We start from the raw sequence: 19,694 nt of genomic DNA on the forward strand, positions 1-19,694 counted from the left end.
GGCACATTTATCATGTGCTAAAGTCAAACAGCTGATTTCCTACAGAGGGTGACTGAAATCAAAGTTAGAACAATTTTCTCATTAACTGGAACAATAGAATAATTTAATTGAAAAACATTAAACCTGTTTGACTTGCACAGTCAGTGGAGATTTTTTATCTGTAAACCAAGAAAATGAAACTTACAGACACTTCAGATTTGTGCTCTCTGTGGACAAAGTGTTTAAATAAAATCGACAGATAAACTGTTAAAGCTTCTCTGTCTCTCCTGTAAACCTGTTTGTTCTACACTTTCACCCTCGGGCTGTTTTTAAAGCTGAGCTGTTGATCTGCCACGGATCTGCCACTCTCCTAGGACATTACATCATTCTCGCCAACTGGTTTCCCAGTTGGCGAGAATGATTGGAGTTGGAGTTACATGTCTGTACCTGCCAGGGGCGGAGTCACATCCACAGAGCACCTGTCAATCAAACTTTAGAATCTAATTAAAAGAACAATTAGTTGGTTTGACTCTGAACAGAACAAACCGAATTTTCTTCCTCATGTTTAAACACGTGAATACAATTTACAGGTATAAAGGTAAGTCTCTATTTGGTCTTTTATCATCAATCTGATTAGCTAGTTGACCTGATGTCACTCTCCAGACTGAGAGATGAAATGGGAAACTACGCTGAGAACATGAGTTAATACAGACAGAAATCACATCAAATAATTTTATTTTCAGGTTGCTGTTTCTTTTAATGTTGGGGCACATTTGTTTTTCTAGAAAACGCTGTTTACGGGCCATGAATGATGGGGGGGTGGGCAGACCCGGCTGCTGTAATTGGTCAGCAGGGACATGGCGTGCTGGTATTCTGCTCCACTGTTAGTCCTTTGCTCAGCAGGAATGCTTCCTGTTTGGGTTCCCGCCCGAGGAAGTTCCTCAGCATCTCAGAGGCGTCCTCAGAACCGCCAGGCCGCAGGATGAACTTCCTGTAGTCTAGACCAACCTGGAGAACCAGTCAGGAGACAGAAGTTAGTCAACATCTAATCCACCAAGTATAGGAACTGGATTCACAAATGAATCAATCAATCACATCCTTGGGCCTGAGGAAGATGTCCCAGAGCTTTTTAAGAACATTTTGGTCATTCAATGACTTGTGTGTCCTCAGGTTGGTGGTGTGCTCATGAAGAAAGAAAAGAATCATGAAGAAAAAAGGTAGTGGACTGAAAGTGAACCAGATCTCAGAGCTCATTCCTCCCTCAGCTCCTCTTCAAAGTTCTGACCTTGGGGTTCATGATTCCCTCCTGTTTGAAGCGAGCGTAGAACATGTCCATGGAGAACACCTCGCTCCATAGATAACCGTAGTACTGAGCATCGTAACCACCAGCCAGGTGCCCAAAGGTTGCCGGCATGTTGGTCCCTGTGAGGCACAAAGCAAATGTCAAAGGTTAGACAGAGGATGAAGCATTTCATGGACACAGAAATGCCTTTTATTTGACTTGTGGTCACTATCCATTTTAAGTGGATTTTACTGGTACAAAATCAGATCAGACTGTAAAAATTGAATTCCTGCACTGGTTTTTGTGAACCTCTAGGATGTTAGTGAGTTCTTAATAAACTAAAACGAGATGTTAAAGATCACCTGGGGAAGCGGGGATTCCCAGGACCTCCTGACAGAGGCGTCCATACTCTTCTGCAGGGTCAAGACCGTTCCTGGTGTGAAGAGCCTGGTCCACTTTAGCCAGAACGATCTGCCTCAGATTAAACAGACCTGCAGGAGACAGTACAAACCAGCTCTGAGGTGAGTTTGGGCTTCAGCATCAGAGACAAACAGTGGAAATTCTGTCTTCTAAAGCATTACATCTGGTAGATGCTGGTTACTTTGGTTTATTTTTGTGACCCACGAATGACCTCAGCATGTTTCCTGGCTCATAATTGGTTGTTCTTGTTGTACAACTAAAGATAGAAGAACAGTCAAAGGAGACCAGCTGTGTGGTAAAATAGTTTTTTTTGTGAGGCATTCAGTCCATTTGGGGCATCATGATGAATCAGATAAAACAGAAAGAAACAGAAGTCCATCTGTCAGTTCCAGTCTCAGTGCTGCACAAGCAGTGTAGCTTCAGCTGGACGTACCAGTGTTGGCGAGGCGGGACTTGATGAGTTTGTCCAGCAGTTCCTCTGGGATGCTGTTGCCAGTCTTGTAGTGTTTAGACATCCTCTGCAGAGGCTCCCTCTCCCAAACCCAGTTCTCCAACATCTGAGATGGAGCTTCCACAAAGTCCCGCTCGACATGAGTCCCACTGAACATGGCGTAGTCCGCCTGCAAGCACATTCAGATGACCCACTGTGTCCAACACTGTCTTATTCTTGATCTTTGAACTGAAGCTGCTGCTCTCAGGACTATCTGGATGAAACTACACAGCACATCATGCAGATCTTCACCTTCAGTACTGAACAGTTGGAACAACAGCTCCACTTGCTGACCACAATGAGTATTTATGACCATAACCACAGACACTGAAAAAGGGTCTTTGGGTGAGACTGCCCCTCTCAATCAGAGTCAACCTTCGGTCTTTCTGTTGGTCAAACATTACAGATAGTTGGAGGAGGCAATGATGATGCTAGTGGAATTGAAGTTAGATGTCTGATAAATTCACTGCCCTCAGATTGAACCTCAAAACTGCTGGTTATGAATTTTCTTCATCTAACATACTTGATGTATCTTTACTGAACCAATAGGACCGTATCTGTGTCTTTTTACATTAATCCATGCAGGAAAAAAAAAGCTGCTGCGCTGACCTGTAGACGATTAGAAGCTTATCATAAAACCCAAATGTGGGAATGACACTTTAGTTTGTGTTTCTGGGCCTCTGACTGGAAACATCATTCTTAAACAAACATGAATGTCAGACACTTTGTGGATCTTTAACTAGAGTGCAGATTTTTCCACCGACCTCGGCGCAGAGTTGGTGCATGACATGGCCAAACTCATGGAAGTACGTCTCCACCTCGTCGTGCTGTAGCAGAGATGGAGCGTCAGCCGTTGGCTTGCTGAAGTTGGCCACCATAGCCGCCACCGACATTTGCCGTGTGCCATCGGACAGCAGGCAGCCAGGCTGGAGGCCGAAGCAGGCGGCGTGACCGTATTTTCCTTCCCTGTAAGACAGGTGGGAGAGGAGACACTGAGGACACCTGAGGTCACGTCACTGGTCGGCGAGTTACAGCTACACTGGTCACTGCTGATGTCCATACACACACCTTCTGCTGTGTGTCTAATATTACCTGTTGGTTAAATCATCCGTATTTCAGTTATTTAGTTGGGTTTTATTAATTAAAATGTATGTGACATGATTGATTGTAGGGAGGGAGCATGTTGATAAAGACCGTGCTGGCAGAAGAAGCAATGGCTCACCTGGGGTACAGGTCCAGGTAGAACTGGCCCACCACCTGTCCACTGCTGCGGTCCTTCACACAGTACAGGGTGACGTCAGGATGCCAGACAGCGGCTCCATCCACCAGCTCAAAGGACAGACCCAACAGTTCCTGGTAGATGCTCAGCAAACCCTGAGTCACCACCTCCATGGGAAAATACTCCTTCAGCAGGTTCTGGTCCACAGCATACTGAGTCTCCTCCACCTGGGGGGTTCAGGGTCACAGATGTCAGTACCTTGTTTGAACTGTGTTTATTCGACTAGCAACCATTTAATTCAGTAAAGGACAATTCATACAAAAACTATTACAAACAGTAACAGTGCATCAATAAACTATTTTATTCTGATTCTAAATACAAAATAGGAAATAAGTAACCAAAAGGCTTGTCATCTCTGTCCCACTCTTCTATCCATATCTTTTAAGTCCTTTGTCTGTTGGACGTCCTCCCCTGGCTTCACAAACTTACTCTACATCATCTCCAACAGTGCCTTCGATGAAAGAAAAAAAAAAAAAAAAAAAACGCCGGCTTGGATGCTGCATTAATGCAAACTTGGAACAGAGAATTCTATGTTACGACTTGAAAATTTCCGACTTCCAATATTATAGCGTTCACACGGCAGGTTAACTAGGAGGAGAAAAAATAAGTTTGACATATTTTCACTGTTATGTAGCTAATATTTTCCCAAGTTGTTCAGAATGCAGCAGCACCTCAACCGAGTTTTCCAAGACCCGCCGTACCCTACCTCTGATTGGCTAGTGTTACTCATTGGTAGGCAAACTCAATTGGCTCCCCGAACTTGACAATATCCTGCATCAACAAGTTTTTTTTTTTTTTGTTGTTGTTTTTAATTTTATATTATTTTGATTGTTTTTTTACACTCTCTGGAGATCCGGCACAGTGCCGGAATACTTGTACCTGTATTATATTAACAAAATTATAGTTTGGACTTTGACCTTTAACAACTAATTCAATTCTTCCTCAAGTCAAAGTTAATCTTATGCCAAATTTGAATCGAATTTAATTTATGACTGAAGAACAACCAGAGGTTGTTTCCTGATCAGCTCACAAAGGAAGAACATAATGAATTAAACCGTCACTTTGCCCCATTGGATATTCACTGATTTCCTTTTCATTTGCTTATGTCCTTTCTTATTCTGTATGTTTCTACATGTGCAGGTTTGTGGCTCAAGGAGCAGTAGCGTCCCAGTTGGATCCCAGGTGTGCAGCTCTTACCTGGGTCATGAAGTAGCGGGTGTCCCATGCATGAAGCTCTCCGTTGAAAGGCAGGCCTCTTTTCTGACACTCCTTCTCCTTCAGCCTGAGGATAACTGCCCGCTCTTCATCACCCAGAGGCTTCAGCTTACAGGCCAGCTCCTCTGAAAGACCAAAGAGAGGGAGAGGCAAGAATCAAATGAGGAGAGTAGAAAGATTTTCAGTGCAACCCCTCAACACCTCACAATGAAATAAAACACTGACTGTTTCATTTCACTTGGAAAGAAACATGAAGCTGAATTAGATAGTGTTTCTGCATCAGCTGTTTCTTATTTCAACAGTTACACCTCCAGTTCGTCTCAAGTTGTATCAGGTAACATTATAAAGCCACAACTGTCTGAGGTCACTGTGGAGGTTTGGCTACTGATTATCAGACCATTGGAGGAGGAAGACAATGTGCTCTTTGTAAGAAAAAGAAATGTAAAAGTTGAATGAACAATATTTATAAGCAGTATTAAAGTTCAGGGTCCTATGTCTGAGTTCAATGTCAAAATGCCACTGAGTACAAGTCCAACCCAGGAAAACCTAAATTCAAGCTGTTCAGTTTTTGGTATTCTAAAGCTGCTGCTGCATAAAAAACACAAAGAAACAAGAAAACCAAACTAAAAAAAAAAAAAAAAATTCTAGAGGACTCACCCAAGAAACTGGCCACCTTCCTCCCAGACTTGGCCATGTTCATCTCCAGGATGAAGTCGGCATGGGTTGTGAAGCCGAGCAGGGAGCTTTTCTGAGCCCGCAGCTCCACCAGCTTCTTCAGAATGGCTGAGTTCTCCTGGAAACAGACAAGACAGAAGGTGATTATGGGTTTCTGCTGATTCATGTTCACAAGCGTTTTTGTTTTTTTTTTTTTCTTTCATGGTTTACTAACTAATAACAACCAAACTGTTTAACATGATTAGAGTGAGGACGCAGAACCCAGCAGCATCACCGTGTTCAGTGTCTCTCAACATCTGTTTATGAAGTGTCTGGATTCAGAGGCCACTTTCCTGCCTCACCTCCTTGCAGCGGGAGTTGAAGGCCTCCTCCAGCTTCTGGCGGGTTTCTGGGACAAAACATTTCTTCATGGTGGGGAAGTAATGAGGATACTTCAGAGTGACCTTGAGCTTCTCCCCATCTTTCTCCAGAGAGCTAAGGAAATCCTCAGGAAGGCCGCCTGAAACCAACAAGTCTTAATACACAAAGAGAAATACCATGGGTGGCGGGCTGAAATTTCCAGGAGCAGCAGGACTCACCTAGTTCATCTCTGGTGAATGACAGACTGGTAGTGTCCTCATTCAGGTTCTTGTTGAAGTCGATGCACAGGTTGCTCAGCTTTTTCTTGATAGTTTTGATCTCCTGTTACAGCGGAGAGAAAGAAAATGAGGAAGAAAAAAAATGAGAGATGATGGAGTTTTAATCAAAGTGTGAAAGCAATAGTACTGATTTAATGAGACACTTGAGCAGATTTTTGCAGGGTTTGTGTGTAATTGATAAAGGCCCAAATCAAATCAGATCTGTCCCCAAGTCTGTGGGAATGTGGGAATGACTAAGGACATGAAATAAACAAAAACAATTATTAAATACACATGGTCAGGCTGTACACTCCCACATCAAGCAGGACTTGAAGGTGATGAACTCGAGCTATGGTTCTCTTTCCTGGAGGTTAAACTTTCCCTCTATAAAGAGGCAGTGGTCACCTCTTGGGTCTCTTTGGGCAGGTGGAGGCCGTTTCTCTTCCCCAGTTTAATCAGTCGCTCCATGTAACGTTTTGACTCTGCGGTGAAGCTGCTGGGGTCGATCTTCTTCTGCACACCAAGAAAATCACTCAGTGAGAATGAGAAATACGCTACACGTCGAATGTCACCAGGGCAGCTACAGATCCTCCATTAAAATTGAAAACAGACTGACAACCAAGAAACCATTCAAACAGCCGAAGAGATGTGAACCTGTCTGAAATTTGCCCTACAACAAGCAGTTCTGTCAATCAATTTTCTACCTATCAATCTGTCTGCTGATTGGCTAGCCTGTTCTGTGTCTGACTGGCTCACCTCCAGAGCGACAATCCGGTGATAGACGTCCTCCCTCATGCTCATTTCCACGTCAAACTCCGACAGAAGCTTATCAGCCTCGGTGCTCGCCGCTCGGACCTCCTTACATGGAGACACATGCTGTGGGAAATCCAGCATGTTCCTCTGGACTGGAGGTTGGCGGGGTAAAAGTTAGAGGGGCGGAGGCAGAAGCAACTGAAATCTCATTAAATCCAACAAGATCTTAGGTTACTGTAGTTACAGCTGCAGTCATTATGTTACTACTGACTCATGAAATTATTTCATTCTGCTTCTCCCTTCAAAGAGATAATTTACAACAATATGGACATCTGGATCATCCTAGTTATATATATATATATATATATATATATATATATATATATATATATATATATATATATATATATATATATATATATATATATATATATATATATATATATATATATATATATATATATATATATATATATATATATATATATATATATATTTATATTTATCCAGGTTTTATTTTTACTCAAGGAAAGGTTACAGTCATCAATATGATCATGTTATTATTTTCACTCTGTACATTTTTGTTGGGCAGCACGGCGGTATAGTAGTTAGCACTGTTGTCTCATAACAAGAAGGCTGTGGGTTCAATTCCTGGGCCTGGGGCCTTTCTATGTGGAGTTTGCATGTTCTCCCTGTACCTATGTGTGTTTCCTCGCACCATCAAGAGACATCATGTTGGGGATAACTAGTGACTCTGAATTGCCAGTAGGTCTGAGTATGAGTGGTTGTTTGTCTCTGTCTCTATGTTTTGGCCCTGCAATGGACTGGCGACCTATCCAGGTGCAGTGAAAACTTTGCCGAGGTGTTTTCAGATTTTCTATTGAGTCTATTGTCACAGATGAAGCTTGTTCAGCTGCTTTCTCTGCAAATTGCTGACGTGTCTTTACCTTCACAGACCATTTGTGCTGATTCAGAGCTTTACAGCAGAGCTCACAATGAATCCCCCCCAACCTGCCCATGCTCTCAGGTTCATGCTGTTTAGTTATGGTGAGTTCAGGTTCAGTATCTGTCATCGACAGAAATATCTGGAGCCTTGTTTAAAATGAGGCTGGGATTTTGTTTCAGCTACAATAAGAAGCTTGAACTTTGTCACCTGAGTTTAACATCTAGTCACATTTAAGTGACTTCAATTTTAGTCTCTGAAAACTCAACAGAATTTACAATAAGTAAATGTATTTTTGATTCTTTTGATTTTGAAAATCTTTTCCCCATGAGTCCTTCAACACACGCAGAGAAGAGCTCCCACTTCCTGGGATCTGCAGTAGGAGCAGGATTATTGCACTAACCGGATCATTTTGTAATTAAACCCCCAATGTTATGATAACTAAGTGTCGTTCAGGATTAGTGTCACCCAGTACGGACTGAACACAACAACCCAGCCAATGACACTGTACTGAGATGATCAACACAATGTCCAGCTCTGTCAGGGCTTCATGCAGCTACAAGTTGTCTTTTAAAATTGTGAAAGTATGAAGAGGTCCAGCAAAGAGGGTGATGCACATTCCTCAAGCACGTCAATCAGATTCAGTGATCAGTATGAAACGTCCACATAGCTGCAGCCATGTTCAGAAACTTTAACGTTTCCGACTGTGGCTTTATTGACTTTTGTTCTATACGCACAAAAGTCCAAGCTCCATTCTGTGGACATGTTGTCACACAACAAACCAATCACAAGCTTATGCCTTGCGCAGAAATGTCTTGGAAACACAACATTGTTCTTTCAGCTATGAAAATTCTCTGATTTAAAGATGATGAACATTTGGAGAAAATGTCAACATGCAATAAATCTCTGTTGACACTGACCGGTGTACTCAACCTCGACATCAGCGAGGGCCTTTAGCGTGTTCTCAAAGGTGACAGCATCAAGATCCAGTGCTCCAACACGATCGTACACCGCCTTGGTGTTGGTGATGAGCTCATCTGACAGCTGCTTGATCTGCTCGGGCTTCAGGTCCCAACGCAGCCTGTTCTTAGAGCAGACTGGCACTACATTGCCAAACACCAGATCGCCTGAGAAGACATTACCAGGGGATAAGGGACAGGGCACAGGACATGATTAGATACTGACTTAATCACATTTTTTTGATGGTACATTTCTGACCATTACTGAAAATGTCTCAGAATTCAGGCAACTGTTACGAACGTGTTTCCCTATCTTTCAAATCAAACTTAATTTGTATATCACTTTTCAAGCAAATAAGCAACACAAAATTCTTAATAGGTAAAACTAATTGTTTTATTAATCAATACTGAAAATATTGGTCACAGCCTTATATAGTTATACTGTTTTGTAAATAAACTACATTTATATACATTCATAATTTAAAATTGTCCTAGTTTATTACTAGTGATTGACACTAGTTTTCCAGAACTTTTAAGTTTTTTTTTCTGATCTACAGTTCTGAATGATAATGATCTTGCTGTGTCAAATTCCTGCAGTCTGAACAGACAACTGTCATGGTCAGTTTTTGCCTGTTGCATCTGTAGAAAGAATTGCATGCTTGTTACTGAATCTCTGAGAAAATATTACTTCAATCACTGTTAAGTGAATGAGTGAGTCTATTACTGAACATTCATACCTGGACATTACTCAGCTCAGTTCTGTTTGCCAACAGAGTATTTCATTTGGAGGAAGACTCCTCTTTTCTGTGCAAATTCTGTCAGCATCAACCTCCTGTAGCTGGATAATGTTGATCTTTCTTATTTTCTAAAACGGAATATTTGCTCCCTCAAGCCACAAAGATCCTGCAAAATTGCAGAATTTGAACAGGGGTGTGATACAGAAAAATACTCAGTGCATAGCTATTGGTTATGTAATCGCATGCAAATATCTGGATTTCACCCTGAAGAACTGAGCTGGAGGAATGACCTGAAGCAGCATGTCATAAAAAAGCAGAGAAATCTCCCTGTGCGGACGTCTCACCATGTTGAAGTGAGTTTCAGACTGTGTTAAGGCCTTATCTAAGGCTTCCAATCCAGTTAAGTCTCTCTTAACTTGTCCCTTAGCATCCCAGTGGGAAGCTAACTTCGGCTAACACCCAGAGCTGTCCATTTGTTGGTTAGCTCAATGAATTAGCATAGTGAGCTAAAGCGCTAATAAAATCGGGGGATGGCGGAAAATCAAGCCGCAATTTAACCACCAAAGCCGGCTTCCTGTCGGCCATCACCCTGTTAGCCGACAGTTCTGTTATTCCTCCGGGGAGCCTGAACTACCTGGCTCAGGTACCGTTAGCACCGAGCCGAGGCCAGCTGACGTTAACGCGCAGACGTAAGTTAAAAAGAGTTAAAATGGTCACAAGTATAACGGAGAGGGAAGCTCCGCCAATCCAAGACGCCACGTGGGCAATCTGGGGTAGGTCGGTCCCGTTAGGACACCTGGACGTCACTCACCTGTCGGCCCCATGCTTCTCTGCTCACGTACGGCTTCGTTAACTCGCTTCACTGTCACTAATCCGGAAGTGACGCAAAATTAAAGGGGGGGGGGGGGCTTCCGGTGATGCTTTTCAAGCACAAAACAGCACAAAGCAAAACCCAAATTGAAGTTTTAGAATAAAATTAAAAAATCCATTCAGTCAAAATCACAGTTTCCAGTTTTCTACGTGGAAAAAAACTCTTTCTTGGGGTCTAAATCCTTACTTCATCTCAAAATTCAATTTTTAGAAATGTATTTCTATTTACATTATACTTTATTTCAGTTATTGTATTCGCCTCATCGTATCCTGTCTTGTATAATGTTTTCTGGCGTCTTTGTCTAAACATATCTTTTCTTATTTCATTTGATTGAGTCTTATTTGTGTATAAACTCGATGTGTTATGATTTTTTTTTTTTTTTTTCATTTTAGGCTGATTTGAATTTCCTGTCTCTGTGGAGTTTTAATATTGTAAACAAACAAACAAAACAAACCAGTGTCTCGAAAGTCACTGTTGGAAAATTGATTGGTGTTAGGTTAGTCAACCCTGCCTTCCAGTTAATGCATTGGTTATCGCTACAATCATTTTCAATTCAAAAGACCAGAGAAGACACGGGAAATCTGGACCAGTAGTCTTTATTCCAGATATAAGAGGAACCTTTATCTGACTAGACAGACGTTTTTGTCTGAAAAACTCTTCCCTTAAATTGCCTCTGCAGAATCAAACTGATCAGTCCCAGACCTGCCAACACTCTCGATTTATGCGGGAGTCTCTCTTGTTTAACCGTTTCTCCCGCCCTGCTCCCGATTTGTAATTTATCCCACTTCACTCCGATTTCAAAGTGATATGAGTCAAATTTGTGTTTCGTGTGTTGTGGTACCTAACGACCCGGCTATCCCCTCCAAATGCCCCCGTTACGTGCCTTGCGTGCCATACGTTTCTACCCACGTTCAAGATCACGTCATTTCCTGGGCTACACAGAATGAGTGACACGGTAAACAAAAGGAAGCACGCTTCAAACTTCCAATCGGCATGGTGTGACACTTTCACATTTGTCATCGTGAGCCGTGTCAGTCATTACCGTGCATTTTGTAAAGTCTTTCTGGCTGACTTCAGCATGGAACACGGAGGTAAAAATGACGTTAGCAGGCACGCTAACTGTGCAAAACAAACAGCTAGTGGAGGCACAATGTTGCAATTCTTATTGTTATTATGTATGTAACTGTATTTTATTTTTGGTTATCAGTATTAAACATATCCGAGAAGGCTGTAGAGTTATTATACTATGTACATTGTAGCACATTTCATTGTAGCTATGAATTTAAGGCTCTTTAAAAATTATTTTGTTAATTTCCTTTTATTTAATTTGTGGTGTAGTTAAATGGGGGCAGAGATTTTGCGAGAGGCGTATTCTAACCACTGCCCCATAAAATCTCCCTCTTTTTCACAGCCAAATGTTGGCAGGTATGAAATGTTAAAGCTGACACTATATGGCCCAACTATAAAACACACAGAAAAATAGTCACATAGCAACAAATAACAATCATTAAAAAAAAAAAAAAAAAAGTTTCATTTTCTTTGACTTTGTTGTATTGTAAGAATGACCAAAAGATAGCAGGCAAGCTACTCCAGAGGAACGGTCTTTACTACTCAAGAGTCAGATACAAGTGGAACGTATTTTCACAGTGCATGGGTTACATGGAGTGACACTGCCACCTATGAACGTCCTCTCATTTGTGAGAGAAATGTGTACGGTGAATTTTGAGACTACCTTGACGTTGTAGGTCAACCAATGTCCCCATTGGCTGATGGAGATGGTTGAGCAGGCGGGGGCCTCTGAGGATGGATATAAACATCCTCATGCTGTACACAGGGACAGGTTGTGTGCACCTCAGGTGAGGGAGAACTTGCAGGGGACAGGTGTACAGCATTCCATACCTTACCACCAGAAGGTTTATAGGTTGCCGGGCCTTTCTGAACAACAACCCAGAGGGGCTGTGTGAACTTCAAGTGTCCTTTCTTTATGATTCCTGGCTTCCTGATCTGAACATAGGAACCACACTGAAACTCTTCATTAGCGCTTCACTTTGGCTTATTTCAGAGTCACAGTGTCTCTCACAGCCTCAGGCTGAGCAGATGCATGAGGCAAAGCAATTTTTTTGATGTCGAACTTGGTGATGAATGGATGGCCATGTAGAAGTTTGGCAGGGGAGACTTGAGTCAATGCATGGGGAGTTGCTTGGTAAGTGAGGAGGAAGTTTGTGACAAAGGGCTTCATGGCCGACCTTCAATGTCAGCTGCAAGCTGTATGAGTTGTGGTGGAAGAGTCGGGTGAATCACAACTCGGTGAGTTCCTCTAACCCAAACCTCATCAAGTTCAGCCAGCTCAGTCTGTACATCTAACCCTAACCCTGTTGAAAAGCAGGATCAAGGGCTTTAGCTGTACAGGGCCAACCATTTCTAACATAAGCCATAACCTGCTGCAGCACTGGGCAATCTTGGTAGGTAGTACATAGCTGCTCTGTAGTAACAGCTGCAAAGTCCACAGACACCATTGCTATGGTGTCCTCATTCAGCTCTTGTGGGTCAGTAGATGGCAGGGGCATGCGTGACAAACATCCGGCTATGATGTTATCACAACCTGGCTTGTATTCCACAGTATAGTTAAAACACATGAGCTGAGAAGACCATCTCAGGCAGGACAGCAGGGCTGTGAGCAGGCTATGGTCTGTGCGCAGGGTGAAGTGTATTCCCCACAGGTATGTGCGCCAATGCTCAGCTGAACACACACAAGCCAGAACCTCTTTCTCTGTGATAGAGTATTTCCTCTCACAATCAGTAAGGGACCTGGATGCGAATGCAACAGTCTTTTCGGTGTGTCTGTACAACTGGGTGAGCACTGTACCTACGCCGTAGTCACAGCAAGAATAGGGAGAGCAGGGTCCAACAGTGTAAGCACTGGGCTCCTAACAAACAGTTCTTTGATGCGCGAAAAAGCCTCGTGTGCAGCATCAGTCCATTTAAATTCAGCATTTTTCCTCAGCAGAACACAAAGAGGCTCCACAACAGAGGTGTAGCAGGGGATGAACTTTGAAACAGCATTTTCAATCTGAGCAGCAATTGTTGCAGTCTTTTCAAGTGTAAGCTTATCACGCAACAAGCGTTCTCTCATCTTATCGTCAGACAATGTCCCAAATTCACATGTCGCCATTAGCTCCTGTAGAGCAGCTGTATACTGAGCTGTGGACTCATCAGCTGTTTGAGCTCTCCGCGACAACATTCAGTTTTGGTACAAAAATGCCTTTAGAGCCTTCAGAGCATCTTCGTAAGAATCCCCAGTTGCTGGCAGCGTGTGTGTCAACCGATTTGGTTCCCCCCAAGTTCCTGTTCCCCTTTACGCTGATTTACTGCTGAGTCGTGCGTAGTTGCTAAGTTACCGTGCGTAATTAAAGAAGAAACACAAATAGAAACACAGCTGGGTGTACGGAAAGCGCAATGGAACAAGCCAATGTATAGGTTATTGGTGTGTTATTTATTATATAACAAAATAAATTGAGAATGCATTTGTTCGGCCATTCTTTGTCAATCTTTGTGTAAATGGATGCCAACTAGCATTTCTGTGCGAGAGTAGCCTACGTTAAGTAAACCTCACTGCCGGATCACTTACACTAGTTAGTCGCTTTGAAATGGACTGCTAGCTAACTGGTTAGCTAACTGGTTAGCATGCTCGGCTGACGAATTGATGACATTATATTTGACGTATAATGTTACTATTGCTTACCATTCATTTGGAAACGGGCAGAGCGCCTGCGAATGACACATTTCTGCTCCTCGGAAACACCCACCGGATAGTGTCCGTATGTTTCATAATTCACATGAACACAAGTTTACCATTTTAAGAACATACAAACATGACAAACGCTCATCCTGGCCTCCCGAATGTATCACCTTTGCGCCCTTTGGGAAACTGGGTTGGGAATTAGATTATGTCCTGGGTTAGTTCCAAGTAAGGGCATGATTTATACGAAAGTCAATGATCCATTCACTGAACACTTACAATATTTTTTCCCTGAAAGCCTACACATTATCTGTTATCACTTGCACGACATGCCCATAAAATAGGCTTTTATCATTTTTTGTCAATTGCTGATGGATATTTCTGTGGGGAGAAGAGTTTACTCAAAAGAAGAACTTCTTTAATTGAAACTGGGCAAATCTGGAGGATGCCACCCGATTCCAGCTGAGACAAAGAGTTGTTTTCGTAGTTGCTGTGCTGGTGTAAAGGTGAAGGCCAGGAAAGGGAGATACAAGCCCTTTCTGCCATCAATCGTCGTGGGAAGTGTCACCTCTCTGCCCAACAAACATGATAAGATGGGGATATTGGTGAAGACTCAGAAAGTGTACTGTGAGTGCAGTCTCGTGTGTTTTACTGAAACCTGGTTGAATCAAAACATCTGTGATTACTGTGTGGAACTACCTGGCTTCACTCTCATATGGAAGGACAGAGACACTAAAGCTAGTGGAAAGAAGAAAGGAGGAGGACTGGCTTTATTACTGTCAAGTAGAAGATGTGCTGTTTCATTCAAAGTTTCATTAGTCTGGAGCTCCATAAATCTTCTGAAAAGGCCAAGAATCATAAAAGATGTGACATTAAAGTGTCTGAGGACACTGTGATGCTTGTCTCCTGATGAGAGATCATATCATGTATGTTTTTAAGCTTTCTTTATTCAGGTGAATCCCACCAAGAAAGGAGCCTCACTTTGAATGAATGTGAATGAAAAACCATCATAAACCAATCAATCAATATTCATTAAAAGCATTATAGTTTCTTCTATACTCAGATGACCATGACGGCTGAGGATCTGATCCTGGAACAAAGACACAAGAAAATATTTGAGATTTGGGAAAATCAACTTTATTGATGATTTGAAGCTTCAGTTTTTTCCACACAATAAATCAGTGAAGTTTGTTAAATGACTTTTGTTCAGTGATTTTATGAACTCATTCACTTTATTTGCACAACCGGTTTGTTTCAGCTCAGAGAGGGAAATGAAATAATGACTCATTAACCAGTTTGATTAAACCTCATAGATCTTTTTTTAGAAGTTGCTTTGTCGAGACAAACACATCTTTACACATCTTTACACACATTTTAAACTTTACACACAAATATATAAAGAGACATTCAGGACACAGAGAAGTTTGTTTTCATGGTGACAAATGAGTTTAGGTCAAACTAACACCACAAGGAGCAGTGATCTCCACTGCTCCAGCTCCTGAACAGACTCAGACACCCCCCACCCCCCCGGAATTTATATTTGAACGCCCTGTTGACAACAATATCAGGCTGTTGGAGTTCTTTTCGTATTTTTGAGCACAGTGTACCACATAATCGGTTCAAAGTCAGTAAGCACAAGAATTCATACATAAGGCGCACTGCTGGTTTTTGAGAAAATTCAAGGATTTTAAGTGCGCCTTATACTGCAAAAAATACGGTAACTCAATAACGTCTATTTCAGTTTACACAACTCAGCTGTGTCTCCAGCAGACTTGTAAAGCCTGAGTCCAGCATGTAGAGGCTGACTGAATGTGGTGTGGAATCTGTGGAGGAGAGTCATGGTTTCAGAGACGCTGTAGAAGGACAGAATACCTGCTCTGTGATCCAGGTACACTCCGACTCTGGAGGATCGAGGACCTGAGACTGGAGTCTGGATGTTGCTGAACCGAAATGTTAAACTGTTTTGGTCGCAGACTAAAGCCCAGGATTTGTTATTGGATCCAAACAAACATTCATCTGACCTCCCTGCTCTGCTGACATTCTTGTATGCGACTGCTACATAAACTCCTCCTCCTCTCCACTCCACCTCCCAGTAACAACGTCCAGTCAGACTCTCTCTGCTCAGGACCTGAAACCACCACACAGTGAATCTGTCTGGATGATCAGAATAAGACTGATCTTCACTCATTCGTGTAACTTTTCTGTTTCCTTCAGATAATAACAGACGTCTGTTTGCTGTGTATATATCCAGGGTGATTTCCTGTGAATATCTTAAGAACTCACTTCTGGTCTTTGGTTCTGGTTCTGGTTCTGACAGTAAAACATCCACTTCAGTCACTGTCAGTGAGACGTTTGTCCATTTCTGTGTCAGAATGTCCTGTAGCTGATCTCTGAGCTCTGACACAGCTGCTGTCACATCCTCAAAGTATCTCAGAGGACGGATGTTGATGCTGTATGAGTCTGTAGCTTCACTGAGAGCTGACACTGAGGGGTAGTTGTGTAGAAACTGGTTGTGATCCTCTGTGTGTGAGAGCAGGTTCAGCTCAGCGTCTTTCCTCTTCAGCTCAGTGATCTCCTGCTCCAGCTTCTCCTGAAGCTCTTTGACTCGACTCACTTCAGTTTCCTGCTGGGATCTGATCTGCTGCTTCACATCAGACTTTCTTTTCTCCATGAGACGGATCAGCTGAGTGAAGATCTTCTCAGCGTCCTCCACTGCTTTATCAGCAGAGCCGTTGATGGCCTCCACCTCCTGTTGAAGCAGCTTCACATCTTCGTCTCTGTCCTGGATTCTCTGCTGGATTTGTTGTCGACTCAGCTCCAGCTCTCTCTGCCTCTCAGTCCTTTCTGCTGCAGCTGAGACTGTGTCGTGGCCTTTATGTTCATCCACAGAGCAGAGATAACAGATACACTGCTGATCAGTACGGCAGAACATCTTCATCACCTCATCATGACGAGAGCAGATGTTCTCCTGGAGTTTCTCAGAGGGCTCCAACAGCTTGTGTTTCTTCAGTGGAGCTATATCATAATGTGGCTGCAGGTGTTTCTCACAGTAAGAGACCAAACAAATTTAACAGGACTTGACAGCTTTCAGTTTTCTCCCGGTGCAGAAATCACAGGCCACATCTTCAGGTCCAGCATAGCAGTGATCAGCAGGAGCAGCTTGGAGTCCAAATGTCTTCAGCTGCTCCACTAAATCTGCTAACATGGTGTTTTTCTCCAGGACAGGCCTCGGTTTGAAGGCCTTAACACACTGAGGGCAGCTGTAGATGTTCTTCTCATCCTCACCATCCCAGTGAGATTTAATACAGTTCATACAGAAGTTGTGTCCACAGGAAGTTGTCACAGGATCCTTCAGTAGATCCAGACAGATGGAACACGAGGTTTCCAGCTGAAATCCTTTCTGCTCCATTTCTCGTCTCGTCTCGTCTTTCCGTTAAAAGTGAAACTAGTTTGCTCTCTGCTGTAAAAATGTCTCCACCCTCTTCAGACTGTAGATCTGAGGGGGAAGGAACCAGGAAACACGTGATCAGAGTGGCACTCACTGTGTTTGAGAGCAAGAAGAAGACGAAAGAGACTGTTGAACCATGTGCGCAACAAAGTTCAGAATGTGACCAATAACACTGAAGCTCTGCAGACTTCAGTTTCCTGTGTGGGTTTGTTTGTTTTCCAGGATAAAAACAAATATCTGAATGAGAGCAGAGACAGGAGGAGCTTCAGACTCGTCTGGATATGAACCTGGTTTTAGCTCACAGCTGGTCCAGCCCAGGAGACATGGGGGGAAAGTGGGCAGCACCTGCCTTCACAGTGTTCAGATACTCCAGGTCCAAAGGTTGCTTGTCCGGACATGTGGTGGGCTACCGGGCACATAAACAGACTTAGAAGAATAGAAAAATTTGCCGATGTTGTTGTTTTATTCCACTATTTATTTTGTCTACTTTTTGTTTTCACTGAAATTTCTCTAATGATGGTTCCACTTCAACAGAAATAGAGACACAGCTCATTTAAGCCCTGTCCACGACGGAGGGGAAAACAATCAAGAGCGCTCCAGTGACTTTGTATTGTGTGAAGGTGACTCTTGTCACTCTGTATGTGCAAGCAAACACAAACAAATGCCCAAAAGCTGTTGCGTGGTAGGGTGCACTACTAACAGGTTAAAGAAACCTGATCTAAGTTTTTTTTTTTAAGCTGCCGAACAGAAAAAATAGCCTTTAAGACGAGAGGCTACATATCAGCCTTGAAGACTGGACAGTCAGATGTATCTCTCCTCTTACTTCTCTGGACCCCAACTGATTCTGCGCATCCAGTGGAGTCGGCACCCTGAGCATCCCTCTTTTTTTTACATTCCTCTGAGTTTTAGTTCTCCTTATTTATTGATTTTATCTTATGTTGTTTTTTGTGTTCTGGTTATTTTCTGAGTTTGGGGGCGGGTGGGTTGTTGAAGGAAGTTGTTGCTTTGTTGCTGTTATAGCACACCTTTAAAAAAAAAAAAAAAAAAAAGGGAGGGGGGATAACTGTAACACAAACTGGTACGTTGAGCTTCATTTTTGTATGACTGTGGTTCCCAATGAAAAATTTAAAATAAAATAGAAAAATGAAGAAAAAACATTCAAGTGATTTTATATATAAATGAAATACTGTAGAGAGACAGCAGGCGGAGCTGTTTCCCTGTAAGACAGAGACTAATGGTCAGGTCGGGCAGGTAGAGTGGAGAGGTGTTCATTGTGAGATCTCTCTGGGGACTGTGACTGCTGAGGAAGAAGGTGAAGGGGGTACGGTGGGGGGGCTTCCCTGGGGGGAAGTGTCACTTCATGCTCGGTACTGCTGTTGTTCCCGACTGGACTCGCCGCTGGACTACTGCTGTTCCTCCCGGGGAAGGGCCAAGCGAAGACCCCAGGGGGTTCGCGTCAGTCTTATTATTGTGTGTTTGGTTGTTCAGGGGTGGATAGCACTGTATCCTTGTCCCAGTGCCGCGTTCCTGCACCCTAAATTATTGTTCATTTTAAAAGAAATGAACAAAGCCTATATTTTTATCTTAATTGCTTCCTGTTACCTGCGTGGATTTGTTTGAATCCGCTGCCATATTGGCTAATTTTAGGTGGTGGCAGCATTTATCTGCCCTGTTTACAAAGTTTCTTACAAAATGACATTGTCATATCATTGGAACTGTGTTGTAGACCACATCATTTACACACTGTGTCTGGCTGTACAATAACAGGTATTATTGAGTGGTATTTTCCCGGGGAAAAGTCCAGTCCAGCACAAAATGCAAACCAGTAGCACCTGTGTCTTGTGTGAGCGGATAAAAGCGGGGGGTCGTGACATGAAGGGTATTTAAAAACAAATCAGTCATGCAAGTCACGGAGCTTCCATGGCCGTAAGTGAGAAAAAAATGTTCCAAGAAATGACCTGAATTCTCCGTCTGACTGGAAAGAAGATGAAATGTTGCAGTTTCGTTATGAGACATTCATCAGACTAGGAAGGTTGCTGGTTTCAGTAATCTGACACTTGCACCTTCTTATGGGCAACAAAAAGAAGCAGAAGGTTGTTTTTTAAACGTTTTTTTACCCTACAAAAAGTCCACAGAAGTAAATTCTTTATATTCTTCTTCTTTATACACACACAAACACACACACACATATATATATATATATATATATATATATATTCCAAGTTGGGATTTGGACTTTGTTGATTTGTTTCAAAAGGACTTTGAGCGTTTACAAGGAAGTGTTAAC

General features: G+C 42.6%; 1 protein-coding gene and 1 pseudogene across 1 annotated transcript; both read right to left on the reverse strand.

Annotated features, from left to right (window-relative positions):
- Positions 1 to 703: 703 nt before the first annotated feature.
- thop1 (thimet oligopeptidase 1) lies at positions 704 to 10,221 on the reverse strand. The gene is made up of 14 exons (XM_029500484.1): positions 10,161 to 10,221; positions 8,574 to 8,780; positions 6,714 to 6,862; positions 6,363 to 6,470; positions 5,919 to 6,021; positions 5,682 to 5,839; positions 5,323 to 5,458; positions 4,648 to 4,790; positions 3,394 to 3,617; positions 2,936 to 3,137; positions 2,115 to 2,301; positions 1,624 to 1,752; positions 1,265 to 1,401; positions 704 to 987 (listed from the first exon to the last, which is right to left on the reverse strand). The coding sequence occupies exons 1-14, from the start codon at positions 10,171 to 10,173 to the stop codon at positions 826 to 828; spliced, it is 2,058 nt and encodes a 685-aa protein (XP_029356344.1). The 5' UTR covers positions 10,174 to 10,221; the 3' UTR covers positions 704 to 825.
- Positions 10,222 to 15,097: 4,876 nt separating this feature from the next.
- On the reverse strand, positions 15,098 to 17,385 carry LOC115042334 (tripartite motif-containing protein 16-like; annotated as a pseudogene).
- Between the last annotated feature and the right edge of the window lie 2,309 nt (positions 17,386 to 19,694).

This window comes from Echeneis naucrates, chromosome 4, assembly GCF_900963305.1.
Source record: "Echeneis naucrates chromosome 4, fEcheNa1.1, whole genome shotgun sequence".
Taxonomy (NCBI): Eukaryota; Metazoa; Chordata; class Actinopteri; order Carangiformes; family Echeneidae; genus Echeneis; species Echeneis naucrates.

Bases quoted from the DNA above. Each gene is read 5' to 3' on its own strand.
- thop1 (XM_029500484.1), bottom strand. The intron at 6,863-8,573 runs GTCAGTGTCAAC...GCCAACCTCCAG, and splicing joins TGTCGAGGTTGAGTACACCG to TCCAGAGGAACATGCTGGAT. The intron at 4,791-5,322 runs GTGAGTCCTCTA...TTGGTCTTTCAG, and splicing joins GAAGGTGGCCAGTTTCTTGG to AGGAGCTGGCCTGTAAGCTG.